Source organism: Orycteropus afer, unplaced genomic scaffold, assembly GCF_000298275.1.
Source record: "Orycteropus afer afer isolate SDZICR_OR568_19922 unplaced genomic scaffold, OryAfe1.0 scaffold00221, whole genome shotgun sequence".
In the NCBI taxonomy this organism is placed as follows: domain Eukaryota; kingdom Metazoa; phylum Chordata; class Mammalia; order Tubulidentata; family Orycteropodidae; genus Orycteropus; species Orycteropus afer.
Genome location: NW_006921808.1, coordinates 2,606,918 through 2,628,064, shown reverse-complemented (window position 1 = coordinate 2,628,064; position 21,147 = coordinate 2,606,918). Strand labels below are relative to the sequence as shown.

General features: G+C 46.0%; 1 protein-coding gene across 1 annotated transcript in view; it reads right to left on the bottom strand.

Annotated features, from left to right (window-relative positions):
• IGSF9B (immunoglobulin superfamily member 9B) overlaps positions 1-21,147 on the bottom strand; it is a 67,637-nt gene that overhangs the window by 14,611 nt on the left and 31,879 nt on the right. Inside the window, exons 4-15 of the mRNA XM_007948730.2 lie at positions 17,289-17,440; positions 16,825-16,942; positions 15,324-15,465; positions 14,933-15,078; positions 11,960-12,102; positions 11,492-11,632; positions 11,291-11,407; positions 10,853-11,003; positions 9,506-9,617; positions 4,560-4,735; positions 2,889-3,115; positions 1,942-2,026 (exon numbers count right to left, since the gene is read on the bottom strand). Coding sequence (XP_007946921.2) covers positions 1,942-2,026; positions 2,889-3,115; positions 4,560-4,735; positions 9,506-9,617; positions 10,853-11,003; positions 11,291-11,407; positions 11,492-11,632; positions 11,960-12,102; positions 14,933-15,078; positions 15,324-15,465; positions 16,825-16,942; positions 17,289-17,440 — 1,710 coding nt within the window. The remainder of the gene's footprint in view (positions 1-1,941; positions 2,027-2,888; positions 3,116-4,559; positions 4,736-9,505; positions 9,618-10,852; positions 11,004-11,290; positions 11,408-11,491; positions 11,633-11,959; positions 12,103-14,932; positions 15,079-15,323; positions 15,466-16,824; positions 16,943-17,288; positions 17,441-21,147) is intronic.

Below are 21,147 nucleotides of genomic sequence, written 5' to 3'. Positions count from 1 at the left end.
ACCATAGTGTCTCATTATAAAATGAGGGACCAGATGTGAAAGTACCTGGAGATAAAATACTATAACAGTGAGAGAAACTATTACATGGAATTCAAATTCATCCATTTTCAACTCATTATAGTCAGGCACTGCAACTTTTCAGTATGTCTTGTTTATTTCAGGCACAGAATGAAAGAGCTGGCAAGGACATAAGAAGTAATGCTCCAATCCCCTTGTTTTACAGATAATGAGTAGAGCCACTCTTCCTGTCCAAATTCACATAGCTAGTTGGTGACAGACCAGGGCTAGACTCAGGCTTCCTGTCTCTAGTCTATGGTATTATCCCTCATAGGACAGGCACAGCAGAAGTTCCACTTTTTGCTCAGATTCAACAAAGGGAAAAACTCAAATATTGTGATACATCTGGCCAGAATCCATTGCTATGTTAATAATGATGGATAAAAACGATCTAAATCATGCTAATTGGTTGCGTAGGAAATGAATACTGCAGCTTTGGGAATGGCAGGCCTAAGTACAAGGCATGCTGCATCGACTGCATCCTCAACTCTCATGTGAGCCAGTCATGAAATTACGAGCACTTAACAGTTTACTGGGATGAGCCTGTGAAACCCTAAGTCTTGTATTTAGCTGCAAACTCTGCACCCTGCTCTTCCATCTCCCTGACCCCTCCCTGAAGAGAAACCAAGAATAGAATAGGCTGGGCTCTGCTGCCTATTGGGAGTACCTGTGTTAAAAAAAAAAAAAGAAGAAAGAAAAAGAAAAAAAAAAGTGATGCCTAATATATTACAAAAGTTTCACTCTATTCCACTCCTACCTTGTGCTCTCCTGCCCTGCCCCAGTCTGTCTCATACCAGGATTTTGGAACTTTAGGAGTCCTGCTGTGTGAGTTTCTTGGCCAAGATCCTTGTCCATTGGTCCCAAGGGTCTTTCTAAGGTGCCACTGCTTGATTACTAAGCCTCTTCCCATACCAAGAGAACCAGTTCATGGGAGAGGAACACTGCTATGTTTCAGAAATCATAGCTGGAGGAAGAGGTATAGAAATGGAACCAGGGCCCACGGAAGAATGGTGAAAATGCTAAGGACTTGCTAAGGACTTGACTTTATTTGTCCTGAAGAAATCCAGGGAAAGGAAGAAGGTGAGGGAAAAATACCAAACAACAATATTCTAAACATAACTACAAAGAGGGCTTAAACTAAGCATTCAATAAATACTTATGGACCTATTGTCTCTTCTCAGCAATTCACCACACCACCCCTGTTGTTGTTGTTGTTATGTGCCGTCGAGTCAAACCCGACTCATAGCGACCCCTCCTTGGGCTTCCGAGGCAGTATCACTACGGAAGTAGGATTGCCCAACCTTCCTTCCGAGGAGTGGCTGGTGGGTTTGAACCGCCAGCCGTCTGGTTAGCAGGCAAATGTCTTAGCCACTATGCTACCAGACTAGGCATTAAATCAGGTTCTTTTTGAGCACTGTCATGAGAAGCTTAGTTGAGTTTCTTTCTGTAAGTAGCTTACAGAATCTGTCAGAAACCAGTCTCTTTAGCTGGATAAAATATCATTCTTCATGGAAGCTGAACATGGGTCTGAAGCATATAAGAAATGCTATAGTTCATGCAATTTCAATTGATTGTGTCCTTACTGGGAGCTGTGGTGGCATACTGCCTAAGGCATTTGACTGCTAACCAGAAGGCTGGTGATTCAAACCCACCAGCCATTCCTCAGAAGGAAGGCTGGGCAATCTACTTCCGTAGTCATACTGCCTCAGAAACCCAAGGAGGGGTCGCTATGAGTTGGATCCAACTTGACAGCAGTGAGTTTGGTTTTGGGTCTCCTTACTCTCCAATATAGCCTCTGTTCCTACATTAACTATTCCACAAAGAGACCCACATTTGGATCTGGGGCTTCCATCCCTGTAAGTATAAGAGAACCCCCCACAGTACCTGTGCTGGAGACACCGGCAATGTTGCTGGGCTCGCTGATCAGATCCTGCATGACAGCCAGAACCCGGAACTCGTACCAGGTGTCCTGCAGCCCAGGGACAGCACCCTGTCAGCAGGCCTGAGACAACCACTGACCCCACCAGCAACCCCTCTATCACTGCACATGGCCTTTCATGGACAAGGTAAATGTACTGGTAAATGTATAATGGCCAATGCTCTGGAGTTAGGAGATTAAAAAAAAAGCCCTACTTGTAGCATTTGCCAACATCTATGACAAAAATATCCCACTGTGGCTAATTTCAAGCCACGAGCATGAAGTCACATTCTTGGTGCTGGGAGAGAAATACACATTATTCCAGCACTGTATTGAACAAAAGTGTCAGGGAGGGCAGGCAGAAAGAAGATATATTTCTATGTAGGCATCTGTATCTATGAAATAAGCTGTGTCCCCTCCCCAGTGAAAGACTTTTTCAAAGTTTAAAGGGGTAAGCTATAAAAAGAGAAAATATATTTTCTTCCAGTGTTTCTCAGCTCTTAATTGGGGGAAGGAGGAGGGGTGGGAATATCTGGGCAAACATGGAAGATAATCCTGGGAAATCCTCTGCCCAAGCCAGGCTAGCCAGGCAGCAAAGACTGAGGCCAGTGCTCTGAATATACACACCACGCTCCAAGCCTGCCCTGCCCTGGCTCCTTCTAGTGCTCAGGAAAACCTTCAATGCAGCACAATTCTCCATGTCACAGAGCTGCCCTGAGTCTGTGGGCTTCCACTGCCATGATCTGAGGATTCTAAACCTTGATATCAGATTTGGAGAATATAGGAATGGAGGTAAGTGCAGAATGCTTTGACCTCATAAGTCTAAGTTGGGTTATTCAAAGTTCCTAATTGCTCTAGAGTCATGTCCTCTCCAGAGTTTGGGAAAAAGAGGCAGAGCAAAGAAAGCCCTCACCTGTGAAAGGTCCTTGGCGAAGAACTCTCCCTCAGAACCTGGGATGACATCATCCAGTGTCTCCCAGCGCTCCCCGACACGGAACTCCATGATGTAGCGGTCAATGGGGAAGCTGTGGTTGGCAGGAGGGAGCCAAGATAGGAGCACACCCTGCTGGGTCCGGTTGGCTGTGAGGCACCTCGGTGGGGTAACCAGCACCAGGGGTTCTGGAGTTGTGATAGGGAATGCTATGGCCAGAAGAAGAGGTGGGAGAGATGGTTGGAGAGTGCAGAGGCTATTATATCCTCACCCACTTGTGCTGTGTCCTGGCTATACACATCTTGGTGTGGCCATGGACCCAGAGCCTTCACATCACCAGCGCCTATGCAGGTACCATTTCAGAGGCAAAAAGAGTGTCACATAAAATAGCTCTCCTGATGAAAAAAAAAAGAATTCAGGGTAAGTGGGCCTAGACATTCATGATGCTACTTTCAAAGGACCTCTAAAGGACATATGTGAGGGAATTAAAAAGTAACAGCTGTCATAAAGCTGATTCTGACTCTTAGTAGCCTCATGTGTGTGAAAATAGAACTGTGCTCCATAGAGTTTTCAATGGCTGATTTTTGCAAAATAGATTACCAGGACTTTCTTCCAAGGTGCCTGTGGGTAGACTTGAACCTCCAAACTTTCAGTTAGCAGTCAAGCATATCAACTATTTGCAGCACCCAGGAACTCTTATGAGGGAATACTCATTGCCATTGAGTCAGTTCTAACTCATAGCAACCCTACAGGACTGAGTAGGTTTCTTTCCATTAGAAGCCAAATGCTTAAATTGCAACACCAGGGATCCTTATATGGCAACAAAATACTTCAGAAGGAAAAAAAAAAAAAAAAAAAAAAGTAGGGGACTATAGGAAGAAATAAAGAATTAATTGTAATTAAAATACATTTTAATTTTTGTTCTAAGAAACTAGGACTATCATTTTCATGCTATCAATTCCCTGCTTGGACCAGGTGGAGAAATGAGGGCCCAGAGAGAGAAGCTGGACAAGTATTCTCTCATTGCACCCACCTTGGTGGCAGTACGTATGGCAAAAGAGTCTAAGAACAAGGCTGAGGTATGCCACCTGCCATACCTTGTGAAAAGCTGGCTGAAGCTGCTATCTTGCTTCCAAGAGAAGAGCAGATCTGACTTCAACCAGGCAGGACAGAGTGTACAACCAGGCCCAGAAGGGAAGAGCTTGCATGTAGAAAGAAACTCAATGGGGGAAACAGGCACACATCAACCACCAAATAAGGATGTGGGCCAAAGGAAATTATCAGCAAGCAAAACAGAAAAAAGAAGAAGGGTTTCTAATTGCCCTAAAAAGCTGTAGGAAGATGCAAACATGTGGCCTAACCAAGAAGGATACAATCCTAACCCTCTTCTTTCCATCTGAGGATGCAACAGGGTCTCACCCATACCTGTTATGAAGTGGGACTAGATACTTAGGACCTGGCAAACCTTATAGAATGCTTTGTCAAATTCTTGTTGGTAGAATCAAATGACATGATCATACAAAGCATTTCAAGGTGCCTGGCATATAAAAAAGCAATATATCTTAGCTGCTTATTAGACCATTACCATCATCTCCATATACCCCAGCTCTCCTAGCAAACATCCTCAAGATGTCACAGTCCAGAGCCCCTCACCTAAAGTGTTCACAGTGACCACCTCACTGAAGGCGCTCGTCCCAAGCTTGTTCTGGGCCAGGACACTGAACTGGTACGCTGTCTCAGGCTCCAGAGTATCCACCAGCAACCAGTTGGGTCCCGGTGGCACTGGCAAGGATAGCCAGTCATGGGGCCCAAACTGTGCCCGCTTCATCCTGGCCAAAAAGAAAGAGAGAGGACAAGGGACAGGGGACAGGGTGGGTTACACTGGAGAAAAGAGAGCACATGTAAAGTCTTCAGTAAAGTGTGGGGGGCTGGGTTCCCTAGGTTCATGGCCAGAGTAGGCTGGTTTGCCCCACTTTGGCAATGTCAATCCTCATGACACCATTAGTACTTCCTTTACTTAAAGGGACACTGAGGTGTGATTAATGCTAAAACACTGGTCACATAGCCAACTGCTATTGGACAGTTCATCTGTAGCAACACTCAGAGAGGAAGATTACTCATAGTAAGTGGGCTTTGCCTAGGAAAGTGAGAACACTAGGAACAGGCAAGCACCCTGGTAGGAATGAGCACAAGAAGCTCATTAGGAGGCTCAAGAAAGGAGCCCCGGTAAACCTTGGTGCCCTCTTCCAGGGACAGCAGTGTGGGAGGGGGTGCAGGCTAACCAGAGGCTTAGTTTAATCATATTTAGATTGTCTGTACATGTCCACTGTCTAGGACATGTGGCAAAGATGGCCAGGAGTCCCCAGAATGGGTCAGAAAGTTGCACTACGCATGAAAATGGGAACCTGGGGCTGAGCGTTGTCATCTGCCAACATACTTCACCGACACAGGCACTGAGCTGGTTGTCTAAGGTGCAATATCAGCTCGTCACCACAGAGAGGAGATGCTGGTCCATGGGACTGAGACCTGATACCCTCTTCAGGCAGCCAATCTAGATTACTGAATGCATACCCACCAGGCTCCCTTCCACGTTGAAGTCTCACTACCCTGCATGCCCAGGAAAGTGAGCTGAGGTAGCTGAAAGCAGAGCAAAAAGCAGCTAGCTTATTGGCAACATCTGAGTCAATCACAGAGTTAGATAGTCAAAGAGGGAGGAAGAAGGAAGTCTCCCATGCCTGGGTCCTACCATACCCTAACCCAACCCAGGGCATCAAAGCAAGTGAGCATGAGAAATGATACAGATGAGCCACAGCATGAAGCAGAGCAACAAGCAGCAAGGGACACCCCAAACTACAACTGGAGCCCCCCACCTAGACCTTCAACGTGGGCATCCCCAAATATCCATATGAAATGCCTCTCCCTGGCTACCTAGCCTGGCAGCCCCATGGCCCTGCATAGGTCTCTCAATCCTGCTGCTAAACTCCTGAGATAGGGGGCAGGATGGTGTTCCAGCTGTAACCCAGAGAGGAGGCTGTCCCCAGCCTGGCTTGTCATCTGGGCCCAGGTGTCCATCCAGAACTCAGAATGCCCAAGAGAGCCAGAGTCTGGAGGTTACACATCATATCATCATGATAGGACAGGGACAGGCTCATTCCACTTGTGGTCAGGAAGTTTATCAAGCGGTCTTTGTTATAACATTATGGAAAACAGTATGGCATTTCCTCAAAAAGCTAGAAATAGAAATACCTTAAGATCCAGCAATTTCACTTCTAGGTATATATCCTAGAGATTTAAGAGCAGTGACATGAATAGACATATGCACATCTATGTTCATTGTAGCATTATTTGTAATAGTTAAAAGGTAGAAACCTCTAAGTGCTCATCAATGGATGAATGGATAAACAAACTGTGGTACATACATACAATGGAATACCACACAACTATAAAGAATAATGATGAGCCCATGAAACATAACATGGATGAATCTGGAGGACATTATATTGAGTGAAAAAAATCAGTCACAAAAGGACAAATATTGTATGGTCTCACTTTTATAAAGTCAATAATAGGTATGCACACAGAAAGCAACATTCTCTGGTAGCATAGTGCCTAAGGCACTTGACTGCTAACCAGAAGGCTGGCAGTTCAAACCCACCAGCCACTCCTCGGAAGGAAGGTTGGGCAACCTACTTCCATAGTGATACTGCCTCAGCAACCCAAGGTGGGGTCGCTATGAGTCAGGGCCGACTCAACAGCACATAACAACAACAACACCACCAAGGATGGGAGGAAGAGGGAAGAAGAATCACTTTCTAGATAATTGTAGGGTAAACACTGTGCATACCTACAGATGTCAAAGGTCCTTACCAGGCTGCCTCATTCTAATCATTGTTTTTGCGGGCATGCAGTGCTGTAAACCAGGCCTTGAAACAGCCCTGAGAGATTTCCACGGACACCTGGGCCCAGAACTCTACTTCCTGGAATGTGGGCATGCAAGAGTGAAAGTAGAATGTCATGTAAGCTTGACAGGGTGCCCATTTTGTGTACTTCAGTATAAAAACTGCCTGTAGCTTTAAGATAATGTGGTTTTCTCTCTTTGTCTCTCGTCCATCCAGCCTGCCACCTTTGGACTAAGTCCCAATAAATCCACAACACTGAAAACAGCTCTGGGTCATTTCTTGGGTCTTTCAGCCCTTAGTGTGAGTGCTGCCCTAAACTCACCAGGAATTTCTCCCAATAATAGTAAACACTTGTTATTCTGGTGATAGAAAAAGCAATACCCAATATGGGAGAAGACTGCATAACTTGACCAAGGTAAATGAAGACAGAAGAAGTATGTAAGAATAAGGAAAAAATTTCATAAATGCTATAACATGTAATTCTGCAACAGTAATAACAACCAAAAAATACGTATGTGGTTAGGTAGGTAGATATATATGCAGATAGGAAGACATATCAGAGTACATAAGCATAGGTGTATCTGTATGAATATGTATATACATGTTTGTGTGTGCTGCATATATATCCATATACATAATAAAGCACATAGAGAGCAGAGTTAGGGAGACTTCCTAGATATATCCAAATACCTTGTGGGATTGGTTTATTGGGTAAAAGCTTTAGGATCACAGTGCCATGTGACAACTCAGTCAATTGGCATAACAGTTCATAACAGTTCTACATCTTAGTTTGATGAGTAGCATCTGTGGTTTAAAAGCTTGTGAGTGGCCATCTATGATCCAACTATGGGTCTCTACTCATCTGGAACAAAAGAGAATGAAAGTACCAAAGACTCAAAGAGGAAACTAGTCCACAGGACTAATAGTCCATGGCTTCATCTAACCTGCAACCAGAAAAACTATATGGTGACCAGCTTCCACTACCAACTGTTCTGCCAGGAACACAATAGAAGGGCTCAGAGAATATGTGAGAAAAATGTAGGGCATAACTCAAATTCCTGAAAAATGCCAGACTTTCTGTACTGATAGAGACTAGAGGAACCCCCAAGACTATCACCCTTGGAACTAGAACTGAAGCCACTTTCAGAGGTCACCTTTCATTCAAATAAAAGATTGGCTTATAACATAAAGAGTATCACTCATAAGTACTGTGCTTCCTTAAATAATCAACTACATGAGATCAAACAGTCAAAGTTTACCCTGGAACAAAAAAAGGAAGGAGGAGCAGTGAAGTCAACAAAAAAAATGGAAATTCTGAGAATGCTGGCACATTGTGAAAAATGTAACCAGTATCACAGAAAACTTGTATAAAAATTGTTAAATGTGTTAACCTAATGTGCTGTATGGGAGCTCTGGTAGCATAGAGCCTAAGGCATTTGACTGCTAACCAGAAGGCTGGTGGTTCAAACCCACCAGCCACTCCTCAGAAGGAAGATTGAACAATCTACTTCCGTAGTGATACTGCCTTGGAAACCCAAGGAGGGATCGCTATGAATCAGATGCGACTCAATGGCAGTGAGTTTGGTTTGGTTTTTAATGTGCTGTGTGGGAGCTCTGGTGGTGTAGTGTCTAAGGCATTTGACTGCTAACCAGAAGGCTGGCCTTTCAAACCCATCAGCCGCTCGTCAGAAGGAAGATTGGGCAATCTACTTTTATAGTGATGTTGCCTCGGAAACCCAAGGAGGGATCGCTATGAGTCAGGCTTCACTCCACAGCAGTAAGTAATGTGCTGTGTAAACTTTCACCAAAAACACAATAAAATATTATGCTTAAAAAAAAAAAAAAAAAAAAAAAACCAGGTCTCTGCAGCCCTGTGAGGTTCCTCTCTGTAGTATGGTTTTCCCTCCCCTAGTTCTGGTGGTGCCTGGCTGGGGATGCTGCCCACGTGAACCTGTTGAAGAAGGGGAAGGGAGGGCCCATACCCCTGCTCCAGGATTTCACAGGGCTGCCATGGCCACAGTCTAGGTTCCAGAAAGGTATGGAGGGGAGATCCTAAAGGATGGAGAAGACTGCATCTGCTTCTTTACATCTTCTCTATACCTCCTGTCTGCATTCTAATTCATGTCTTCAAGATCTCTATCTAATCCAAGGACTCAAATCACCACATCCAGCTAAATGAATAATACATTTATTCATTTTAGCCACATGGTCTTAGACAGAAAATGCCAGGAGGGTGAGCACCTCTTTTCCACACAGTTGTTGAATCACGGGGAAAAGGATAGAATAAAATTAGACTCTGAGCCTTGGGCTGAGTGCTTTACAAAGGCCTTGTCAATTAGGAGTCTCTCCCAGACTCCAGAGGACAGAGAAGCCTAGAAAAGTATGAGCCACAGACACACACACACAAAAGGAGAACAGTAAGATAACGAGCAGCAGAGGGTGATAGAAAACTGAGGCAAAGCCCAAACAGGTACCCAAACCTGAAGGGTTGGGACTGCAGGAATGTTATATTCTCTCACAGCCACCCTTATCACCCGCAAGAACCTTGCCACTGTCCCCACCCCACCTCATTGTCTGGAGGACTGGTGGGCAAAGCACCCATATCCTCCTCATGACCTTGACCCACCCTGGGGCAGACTGAGGTCTGGAGGGGAGAAGCAGAGAGCAAAGCATGCGAGGGTGACTCACAGAGGTCCGTACCAAACTGAGAATGTCTGCTCATATCCTCCGTCATAGCTGGGCTCCCAGGACACGTTGGCAGCTGTCATGGAGACCTGGACCCGGACACTGCCTGGGGCATGAGGGCTAGTGCCTGAAGATTACATGGAAACTCTCAGACTGGAAAGAGCATGAGACAATGGGGCCAGATGCCCACAGTCTTGATCTAGGCTAAGAGGCGAAGGTACATGGTATCAAAATAGAATCCCACATGTGAGTGATTGGGAATGCAGGGATGCCGGGGGTTGCTGACCCTCTGACCCACCTGGGTAGGCAGATGAAAAAGGAACTATATTAACTAGGCAGATCCAGTCAGCATGGCAGAAGACAGCATGACCATGGGAACACAGACCAAAGAGAAACCCAGTCCTCCTGATCCCAGTCCACCTGGTGGGCATGGAAGTCCTCTCCTTTAAGGTCACAGGCAAAGCCAAAGAGTTACCCTACCATATAGGAATCTGGTCTGGAGAGACAATCAAAGCGTATACTGCTCTTGATCAGCCAAGCCTGTCCTGAACAAGGAAAGGGTCTTCCACTGTCACAATGACAATGAGGAATACATGGGTGGCTAAGGACTTTGACTCCAGTTTCAGTTCTGGTCTCACCACTTCCTAGTGATGTGCTATGGGACAAGGTATTTAGTCCCCTCTACCTCAGTTTCAACAAGCATAGAGTGAGGAAAATGCCAGCACATCTCTTAAGTTTTGGGGAGAATTATATGATGAGCTATGCACATGACTTGGTCCCATGCCTAACACTCATAGCCATTGCTCAAACTAGTGGCTACTATTATGGGTATAGCTGTCCATCCTAATAAAGGACAGACTACACTGGCACAAAGCTGAGATCCTGGAGATATATTTTAGGAAATAAAAGTGTGATGCTAGATGCCTCAGGTATTGGGTCTATGAATCACTGCCCCTGCCTCAGCCCTCTCCCAGCATTCTGCCCTCCTCTTCCTCCCTGCTAGGCCCATCAGATCAGTACCACCCTTCCAAATATCTAATCCTTTCTCTATCTAATCCTTCCAATCATTCCAGTTTCCCGTTAGGCCCTCTTAGAGCTCTGAATGGTCAACATTGCTGACATGGGGAAGTTAGTACATGCTTCATTTATGTCAGGCAGTTCTTGGGTACATTTTGCCTCTCCCCATCAGAAAACAGAATTCTCTGAGGATAGGCACCATGTTGGCATTTACTTTCAGAGAGTCCACAGAGTTGGGTCTGCCCACAGTGGACTCTGGGTATAGGGAATGGACTGACAGAAAAGATATCACTGAACATGTAGACCCTGTGCAGCCCTGTACTCAGGTCCTCCCAGTCCACATACCTATGACTGTGAGGTGGGTACTGGCAGTGATGCTGGTGACCACATTGGTGGCAACACACTCCCACTCTCCGTGGTCTTCCTTGCTCAGTGCTCGGAACTGAAGACTCCCACTGGGCAGGGCATTGTGCTTGCTTCTGCTGGGCTTCCCTACCTTGGCCAAGCAAGGGTCAGGGAGAAAAACAAGGAGCAGGGTGTGGGAAGGAAGGGCCACGTCAGGGCAGGGGAGTAGACATGCCATCATCATCTCAAGAGTCCATGCCAAGCTAAAGTGGACAGCCTTCACCCCTCCCACTGTACTCTCCTCCAGAAAACCCCTTGCTCCAGGAAGCCCTGTCTTCAATCAACCTTTGGGCTGGCTATAGAAGGGCTGTCAAATTCACTGGGAGAGTGAATCAACACCCTCAACAGAGCTCCCAGGAGTCGAGAACCCAAAGGTACCTTTCTCCACGTGATAACAGGGAAGGGATCTCCTGCTGCTGCACAGGGAATGAGTAGTTCCCGACCAGCTTCCTGCCTATACTCCCAGCCTGGTAGCACCGTAAAATATGGTGGATCCTAGGAACAGATGCATAGCCAAGTATGTGAAGTCATACACTTCAAGCATCCCACTCAATATCCCATGCAGCCCTGTACCCTTACCTTTAGGACAAGTCGTGCAGGAGCAGACTGGCCCATGGTCCCCAAGGTATTGTAAGGCACACAGGTATAAGTGCCAAGAGCCTCCTCTGTGGCCTCCTCAATTCGAATGGAGCCATCCTCCATTAAGGTCCAGCCCAGGTTCTGCCAGAGCACACAACAACAGGAACAACAGTCAGGGAATGGACACTCAGCCCCAACTCTACTTGGCTATGGCACAAGCTGGCCAGCAAAGGAACCAGCCAGTCGATGAGCACTTACAGAACACCAGCTATTGTCTGGGGGTCTAAGTGCCACAAGAGATGAGCAAACATTTAAAAAAGGCCAGCACCTACCTACCTGTGGACCCTTTAGAAACAACTCTTTTGTTTTCCCAATTTTTAGATTTGGCAGAGACTCAGACCCCCAAAGGAAGCATTATAATATATTCTATATTCTCATTCCAAATCCCAGTACATGTCTCTTTAGCACCTTCTCAATCTGTAGGGGCCGGCCATCCTTGTTCCACTTGACCATGGTAGCTGGTGGCTCTGCATCCACAGGGCAGCGGATATAGCCATGAATTCCCACGGGCACATAAATAACAGGTGGCATGTTGAGGACACGGGCTGGATCTGCAAAGAAATAATGTGGAGTGGGAGAGGAGAAGACCAGGAAAGATAACAAGTGAGATACCAGGCAAACGGCCAAGCCTCTCACTCATCCCTGCTAGACCCTGCACAGACCCCTGACTCTAAACACTGCCCTTCACATTCATTCATCGCTCACATTCATTGAGCATGTACTTCATGCTCCTCAGAGCTAAACACAATGTTAGAGGCTAGGGACACCATGAGTAACCAGACAGACCAGCCCCTGCCCTCCTGGAGCCTGCAGCCCACAGGTCCCAAAGAACCATCTGGACACAAGTTGTGGACTTCTGTCATCTCTCAGCCTACCATACTTCCAAAACCTTCTGTTTTCAATGCTTGGAGGCATTCAACACCATGTTCTAGCATGCCACAGTACAGTCAATTTCTTCTCATGGTAACCCAATGCATTACAAAGTAGAACTGTTCCATGGAGTATTCTTGGCTATAATCTTAACAGAAGCAGATTGCCAGGCCTTTCTTCAGGGGTAGGTTCTTCAAACCTCCAACTTTCAAGTTAATAGTTGAGTACAAACCATTTGTGTTTGTACTATAATGCTCTATAATGCTCCTTAAATGATTCCACTTGTTCATTTTACCTGTCTATCAAGGACACTCAATGCCCATTTCTCCCAGCTGCTGGAGTCCTACCCTCAATGTCAGCATTTGGCCACATCCTCAATTACCCCTTCCTTATCCCTAAGTCATCTTGAACAGCAAGCAATTCACAGTCTCCCTATATTATAAGGCAAAATGAAAATGTCACTTCCATATATTAGGTGGTAATTTCTCCTCCTCCATATTCCCTTTCCATTCAGCTAGGAGCCCATTTCCCTAGGCCTCAGTTTCCTTATTTGTGCAGCTAGAATACAGGGTCAAGCCCTAATCACAGAAAAGATGAAGGGGACACAGGGGAGCAGCCCATCCTGTGATGCAGGCTGAGTCATTACCTCTCCATTTGCCCCAGTTTCCCCTGAGGGCTGCTAAGGAGAAAGATCCAGAACTTCTAGGGAGGTAGTGAGAATGAATGAGTTGGTATCTTTTAAGCATTCTGAGCTGTTCAGAGAACAGAATTACATAAATACAAGGCTGAGTTATATATTTAGACCTAGCTTCCTACTTTTGTATGATAGAGTATTTTTTTTTTTTACTCCAAGGTTTTCAAAGGGTTTATGAATGAGAAATACTCTGAACACTTCCTTTCAGCAGAAATAAAGATCCTTGTCTCACCCACCTGTAAATCTCAATTCCCTGGATTCTCTTTGCAGGCAGAAAGGAGGCAGAAAAGGGCAAGTTGGGGGCAGGTGGTGGCAGTGGAGGGAGACAAAAGAACCAAACGTCTCTCTCAACTGAAAACAGCCTGAGCTTAGAGGATGAGGCCTGCAACATTTTGGATGCTGCACCTCTGTCAAACTCTCCTCTCCCCATATCACCTTGTTGACAAGTCTGATTCCAGCTATACTGGGCTGTCTGCCCCTCAGAAGTGGCAAAATCAATTGTCCACTTCTTTCAAATCCTTTACACTCTTGCACACTTTGGGGCACAAAGTAGTAATTTATAAACAACTTCTTAACTCAACTCTTCCAACTACAGATCTGGGTGGTGGAGACCTTGAGCTTCACAGCTCTTAGAAATTTGAAATATAGTATGCTAAAGTCCTTTTAAGATGTCTCAGTGGTAGTAGAGAAATTATGCCTTTTCCCTTACCAGCAAAACCATTCTATAGCAATGAGGAAGCAATTGGAATGTCACGTTAGTGACTACAAGGCTTGGCTGGCTCAGCGTGGACCAATCACACAGCAACTGAGTGGTGAATAAGCCTCAACACTCAGCTCTGCTGGGCAGTCAGAAAACAACCTCAGCCTCCTTTGGCCACCAGTTGCTGTTCTTGTCTTGTGAAGTCCTGGCTGCCCTTCACAGGCTGGCTGTTATACTTCTCCCACCTGCCACTCCTTGCTAGGTGTGAGCAATCCTCCCATACCAGCCCCCAGGATAGAGAATCTGTCACCCAAGGCAGCACATAGGGCCTTTTTGCTCATGTGATGGGCCCATGCACAAATCAAAAGATGAAATTAGTCCTCATTACTCATCATTCTTCCTCTCTCTCAATGCTTAGCTTGCCAGGAGGCGGGAAAGCAACTGACTGCAGCTGAAGTATGAAAGATTAGCACGCTGAATTTCTGTCCTCACACGAAGCCTAGATTGTTCTGGTACAATAAAAACAGCTCAGTCATTGGGGTTTCCAGCAGCCCCAGAAGAGTAGCAGGAATATAAGTGTAAGACTGGTCATGGTGAGATTCAATAAGGCCATCCACAAATACAGACCTCAACACACTGCACTGTGCCCTACCCTACACCAGTCCATAGAGGTGAGGAGGCAGCGAGGAGGGATGATAGGAAATTCAGTTCTACACTAAGCTCCAAGCTCTTTGAGAAACCTGGGAAAAAAGCACCAAATGGCAATTTGTTCAAGGTAGGGAAGTGTTGGCCAGGATTCAGTTCAAAGACAATTGTTCAGATGTCAGTATTACCCTTGAATCCATCCTGTACTCAGCTTATAGGATGAATTAGCTAGCATGCGTAGTTACTCCTGGTCCATACAAGACACCTAGTAAATGATAGTTTCATCCCTACTGACCAGTCTAGGTCTCATCTCCTCTTGAGATGTCCTTCTGTCCTTCCTTCCCCAGTCATTTCCCCACCCACATGCCCTCAAATGACACTCAGGTTTGCTGCCTTCCGTTCTCAAGTCTGGTGACAGTGGCCTGCACCCTCTGGAAATCCCACAACCACAGGCCCCCCTCACCCCACTCACACTGCACTGTCAGGTAGGCTGAGGCTGAGGGTGAGCGCCCCAGACTGTTGCTAGGGACACAGGTGTACTTCCCTGCATCCTCTGGCTTCACGCGGAAGATGATCAGGGTTCCATCTATCAGGATCCGCACTCGTAGCTTCAGGTCACTACAAAGCAGGCAAGGAGACGTGGAGGGAGAACAAGTGAGGGTAAGGCTTCCACCAGACAAGGCCGTAGTGAGTCACAGTTGTCCCCCACATGGGAGGCAGGGGTACCAGGTGGGGCAGAGAGAGGCCCCATCCCGCACCTCAGCATATGAAGGATGTGGACTGGACCACCCCACTGTCTGTACCCAGAGACCTTGCCTCTCAGCCTGGGGGAAGACCTATGAGAGACAGAGCAGGGTGCTCACTTCTGGAAGTAGACATTCTCATCCTGCCAGTACCAGGTGTAGGTGAGGTTGCCAGGATACGCCTCTGCCCGGCAGGTGAGCAGAGCATCCTGGGATATGTTGACAGTGATGTTCTCAGGAGGGGAAACTATGAAAGGAGGCCCTGGGGAAAGAGGGAGACAAATAGTTACCTCATCTGAGGAGGAGAGGAGGGGACTAGAGTGTGGAAGAAGAAGAATAGCACCACAGCCTCTCAGGAAGCTCTGCAAGGCCTCAGGATGCCCTGAGCCCAGGGAAGGGGGCACTGCCCAAGAGTTCAAGCCAACCCCAGGCAATTGTCATGGAGACACTTCTAGCTGGTTACTGTGCTCAGGTTCCTGTTCTCTCAACGGATCTTAGAAATGCAAGAAATCCTAAGTTGTGGCCACATGTGCCCAGTTCCCTTGAGCTGTCTGCAGATGCCCTCTTGAAGTACACATTTACCCACATTCACAATTTTCCTATAAATCCTGGCTCCCCAAACCAACCATCTAAATTCACACACTCATACAAACATGCTCATACATACACCCTTCTGGGTTCACCCTTATCTACAGCAGAGCCTGTGATCAGAAAACACTCAGATGGAGAAAGGCCATTCTTTAAATCTAGAGCACAGAATAATCTTGTCACTGGAGGAGTAAGAGGCTCAAGCTGCTTACCAGCCAGAGATTAAGAGAGGAATTTAGGGGAGAAGCAGCAGGGAGGTGAAGTAGTGTGAAGAAAGGGTAAAATTCTAGCAGTCCCTGGTGCTGGCTTTCCAGAGTGAGGCTTCAGACAACTGGCTAGCTCTCCCTTGAAAGAGGAGGCAGCTTTAATCAAAGCTGCCACCATCACAGAACACTAAGTCAGGAGCAGGAAAAGCAGTTCCTGTCACCCAGATACAGGCCAGAGTCAGTCTCCAACTACTGTCCCTTTAGCAGGTGGTGGTAGGCAGCTGGCTGGGTTCAGCAAATGGAAGAGACCCTTCTACCAGATGCTGTCCAGCCCCTTCTGGAGACCCTGGGGCTCTAAGCAGGAAGGCCAGCATCTCCCTGTGCTGATGCTGAAGACCCCAGCTTCCCAAGCCAAATGCCTTGGATGTTATTTAAGTGTCTGGTGTTTGGACTGAGTTATGATCATTATTTATTGATTCCATCACTGATGGATGAGTGACCCCAGGGAGGGCTCCTGTCTGGAAGGCAGAGACATGGGAGAGAAAGATGTCATGTGGACAGAGGGAGAAACCAGAAGCACACTCACCAAGGGGCCTCACTGTCACCCCCTGGGTGATCCCACAGCCACAGTGCTATGGCCCTTTCCTGCAGACTGCCACATGAGCTCCAATGAGGCACAAGTACACAGGGAGGCTCTTATCTCAAGTTCTTTGTGAGCTACCTCTACTCCCTCCTCTGCTACCCACACTTGCCCCTGGAAGAATCCCCTTCAGAGCCCAGCTGACTAGTAGTCCCCTGAAAAAAGAGCCTGCAGACATCCCTCTTACCTTGGACAAGCAAGTGGGTAGTATGGACAGCCTCCCCCTGTATGCTGTATGCTCGGCAGGTGTAGGCACCTCTGTCTTCCCGACTGACTGCCATCAAGGTCAGGCTCCCATCACTCACCTGGGGGCCAAGAGGGACGGAGCTCAGCACTCTCACCTCTGGGCCCCTGAGATGCTCTACGCAGCAAGAGCGATGCAGTCTAAAGAAGTTGAGGGGGAAATGGCCTCAGGGCCTCAGGTATGTGAAAAGAATTTCATTTCATTTTCCACCTCCCTCCAACATTGGGATACAGCCTCTCCAACCAGTCTGCCTCCTGTTCAGGGACAGCTTCTCACCTCCACGTTGTGCCTGTGCACACAATGTCAGCATTCACATGAAGTGAGAGACTGCTTGTGGAGGGAGAGGAAGCAAATGGAATCAGGAGAGGACAAAGACTGTAGTGGCCTTATCACAGAACTGTACTTACCTGGTATTTCCTGCTAGCACCTAGGAGTGTCCCCTCCTTGAGCCAGGTGACAATGGGCTTGGGGTTTCCAAAAGCTGTGCAGGTCATGGTAATACTGCCACCTTCCTTGGCCTCAATGTACTGGGGGGGTGTTTCTGTAAAGGTGGGAGGAGCTGAAAAGGAGACCAAGAAAGTGAGTGACAGAATTTTAACCAAGGTGGTTGCCTGCCACTACAGGTACAACAAACCACAAGAACCACAATTCATTCTGCCATTGACTTAGGGCTCACACTCTGCCAGGCACTACACCAAGTGCCTGTACTGAATTACCATAGCATCTCTCTGAGATGATCACTGTAGTTCCTACTTTATACACAAAGAAATGAAGGTCAAGACAGGCAAAATAATCTGCCCACAAATACTATGGAGAGAGGGGAAGACCTAGAATTCAAACTCAGCCTGGCTGGATGTAAATTCTTTATTTCTCCCACTTCACTTTGCTAATTCACAATAAACTAATGTTTACTAAGTATCAACTACAGGGAAGATGCTATGCTTAGCACTAGGGATAGGATGATGACTATACAGCTCTCTCATGGACCTTACAGATAACATTTCCATTTCCCACCCTCCCAGACTCTTCTGTATCCTCCAGTCTTCCATCTCATTCATGGTTATCCATTATATCTACTGATCTCCACTGTCTTAATCAAGTCCAATTCAGTCAGATATTGACATTTGTAGGCCATCCACAGTCTGAAGGATGCCAAAGCCCAGAGTCCTGTCCAGGCCTAATGCTGATCACAGTCCAAGGTCACCCAGAGCCTTATTTTCCAAGATTCTATAGAGAAAAGCACCCTTTTTCCTCATTCCTTCTGGCTTCCATAGACAAAGGCAAACAGCCCACACTGTAAGCTACTTCCTTCTCCCTTAATTTCCCTCTGGTGGTGGCCAGTTTTCCCCCCAGCACTGGAATTTGATTAAAACTCCATCTATGAATAATCATTTTTTAAGAGACTCAGTCTCCTTTACCTGAGTTGCTTGGAGAAGGGATCCAGTAGATCACTGATACCCTGCACTATGTTCTGTGGTCTGAAACAATAAGGAGGGATCCCAATTTCTGAACACCAGTCTGAACGGTCATCTGAAATTGCTGAGAGAAGGGAGCCAAGGCCTTAAAGACATCAACTTGGATCCCCAGTCTGAGATAAGCTGTGACAAAGGCTGCTGAAGCTTAGGACTCAAGTCCAGGTCCTAGCCTGCCACTGCTGTACAACTTTGAGCAAGTTACTCAACCTCTCTAGGCTTTACCTAAATCCTTCACCCTCCTGAAATGAGGTGAGGAATAAATGAAATAACATTTGCGACCGAGCTTGGAAAAAGGAGAAGCAGATGAAATGCGGGTTAGTTTGCCATTATTACCATCACTGCCATCACCCCAGGAACCTCTACACCAGTAATGAGAAGCTTTAAGAGGAGCCTCTCTTCTCTATAACCCAGACTAGTCAGAGTGCCTTTGTGATTAGTCCTCCCTCCTCCTTCAACCTTGCCTCCTATACTTTTCCCCTTCATTATGCTTTAATCATACTGGCCTTTTCTGTGTTCCTCAAATGTACCAAGAACTTCTAAACTCGAGGCATCTGCACTTGCTTATCTCTATGCCTGTAACTCTGCTTGGGTCTCATCTCCTCACTTCATTCAAGTGTTTGCTAACATAACATCTCTGCCTTACCTGGTCAACTCATCTAAGACGGCACCTCCAGCGTTACCTCCAGCGTTATGTTGCTGTATATTCTTTAAAGCACTTATCACTAGCTGAAGTCATTTTAGGAGCTCTGGACCATAGTGCCTAAGGCACCTGACTGCTAACCAGAAGGCTGGTGGTTCAAACCCACCAGCCACTCCTCAGAAGGAAGGCTGAGCAATCTACTTCCATAGTGATACTGCTTCTAAAACCCACAGAGAGGTTGTTATGAGTCGAGTCCGACTCAATGGTATGTAACAACAACAACGAAGTCATTTTAGATAGTTATCTGTTTACCTGCTTCTTGTCTGCCCTGTATTAGAATAGGGGCCCTTTGAGACCTGGGCCCTTTTCTGGAACCTCACATTATGCCCAGCTTTGATCATAGTTAATGGCATGCAGTAGAATTCTCAAAAAATATGTGTTGAATGGAAGAATAAATAAATGAAAGCACATGCATATAAGACACATATAGACCAACATAAATACCAACACATAAACTTCTTAAGAGCAAGAAAATGGCAAAATCATGTTCTTCTTTGATCTCAAAGATCAGTGTGGGCCACAAAGGGCACTTGTTGAGTGAATATGGAATGAATTAAAAAATACACTCCATCACATAAAAAAACACACACAACGTCCATCTTCTAGAAAATCTCTTATTATTCAATGCCTAAGAATATACTTAAAATAGTGACAACGATCATTCCAAATCCTGGAAAAGAGACCCCGGAGTCTTAGCTACACATATCTCTTACCACCCTAGCGTGCACTCATCTCCCAATAGAATGTAGAAGCCAAGCAGCCCCTCCCTTCCCAGCCCTGTTCCCTAAAATACATCTCCCTCAGCCACAGCCACTATTACCTCTGGTGTTAAGCTTAAAAGAAAAGTTAATAAATTAAATTGCATCCCAAAGTGACAAATTAATTACTAATTACATAATTACTTTATTATTTAGGTGTTAATCAGGAAAGTACTTTGAACAATTTCAAGTTTTCAGAAAATAATGGTTTGACTCTCAATTATTTACTGAATTGGGTATTAGTTTGCCAGCTGCATTGCCAGGCTCAATTCTTTTCACAAGCGAACTATAATTAATAGTGAAAAGCTTGGCCTCTCCTGCAATGTATTCACTGACCTATAGTGAGACTTGGGCTTTGTGAGTAATTTGGAAGTAATAAAAAATAACTGGGTCATGAGACAAAGTCTATGTGAGCTGTTGCATGGGAAGTGAATTTGCTCTGTAAACTTTCACCCAAAGCACAATAAAAATAAAATAAGTAAATAATAATAACCGGGTTTGTTTCAACCTAGCTGTTCCTCAAAGAAAACACGGAAGGAGAATGTGATGATTTAGCATTCTAATTTTTCACTAGCCTTTCATTTTCCAAAGGTGAACCCTGTCAGAAAAGGCCCAACATTAAACAATCTAGCTCAGAAGCAATGGAATGTTGGTGCTTGGACTCCTTCCACCAATAATAAAATATGAGACCTCCAGTAAGATGGTGGAATAGGCAGACAAGCCACACAGACCTTCTTCAACAAAGAGAAACCAACTGACAGATACAGAAGATAATCCTAGAGCCCTGAGCTTTTAAAGGAAGTATACAGAAGTGGATTAGGCACAAACTAGTGGAATAATCTGAATGAAAACTCTGGAGTACAGAGATGGATGGAGCTGCAGACTGTTAGCTACTCTGATGGCACCAACAGCCTGAAGATGTCCAAGTGGTGTTGGGACCTGAGAATTGACCTAAAGATCAACCCTGGTCGCCAAGAGCTGCAGGGACAAATGTGCTGGTGGTTGATGACTAGGAAGGGAAATAGCAAAGAGGGAGAGAACCTGAGCTGTGGATTTTCAGCTGTAAGGACCGCAGCCATTTTGATTGTGTGCAAGTGGTGGCCATTTTAGATATTTAAAGTGACCAAGGGTGCAGCCATTTTGAATGTTTACAAACATTGGACATTTAGGATATTTAAAGTGACAGCATTATCATTTGGATTCCAGGGACCTAAGAATAGGCTCCACTTGCCAAAGATGGCAGGTACATACAGAAGGCTGACAATGGGAAAGGAGACAGATGGTGAGTATGTAAGTGCTCCCAACTAGTGAATAGAGGAGCACAGCACCCTGC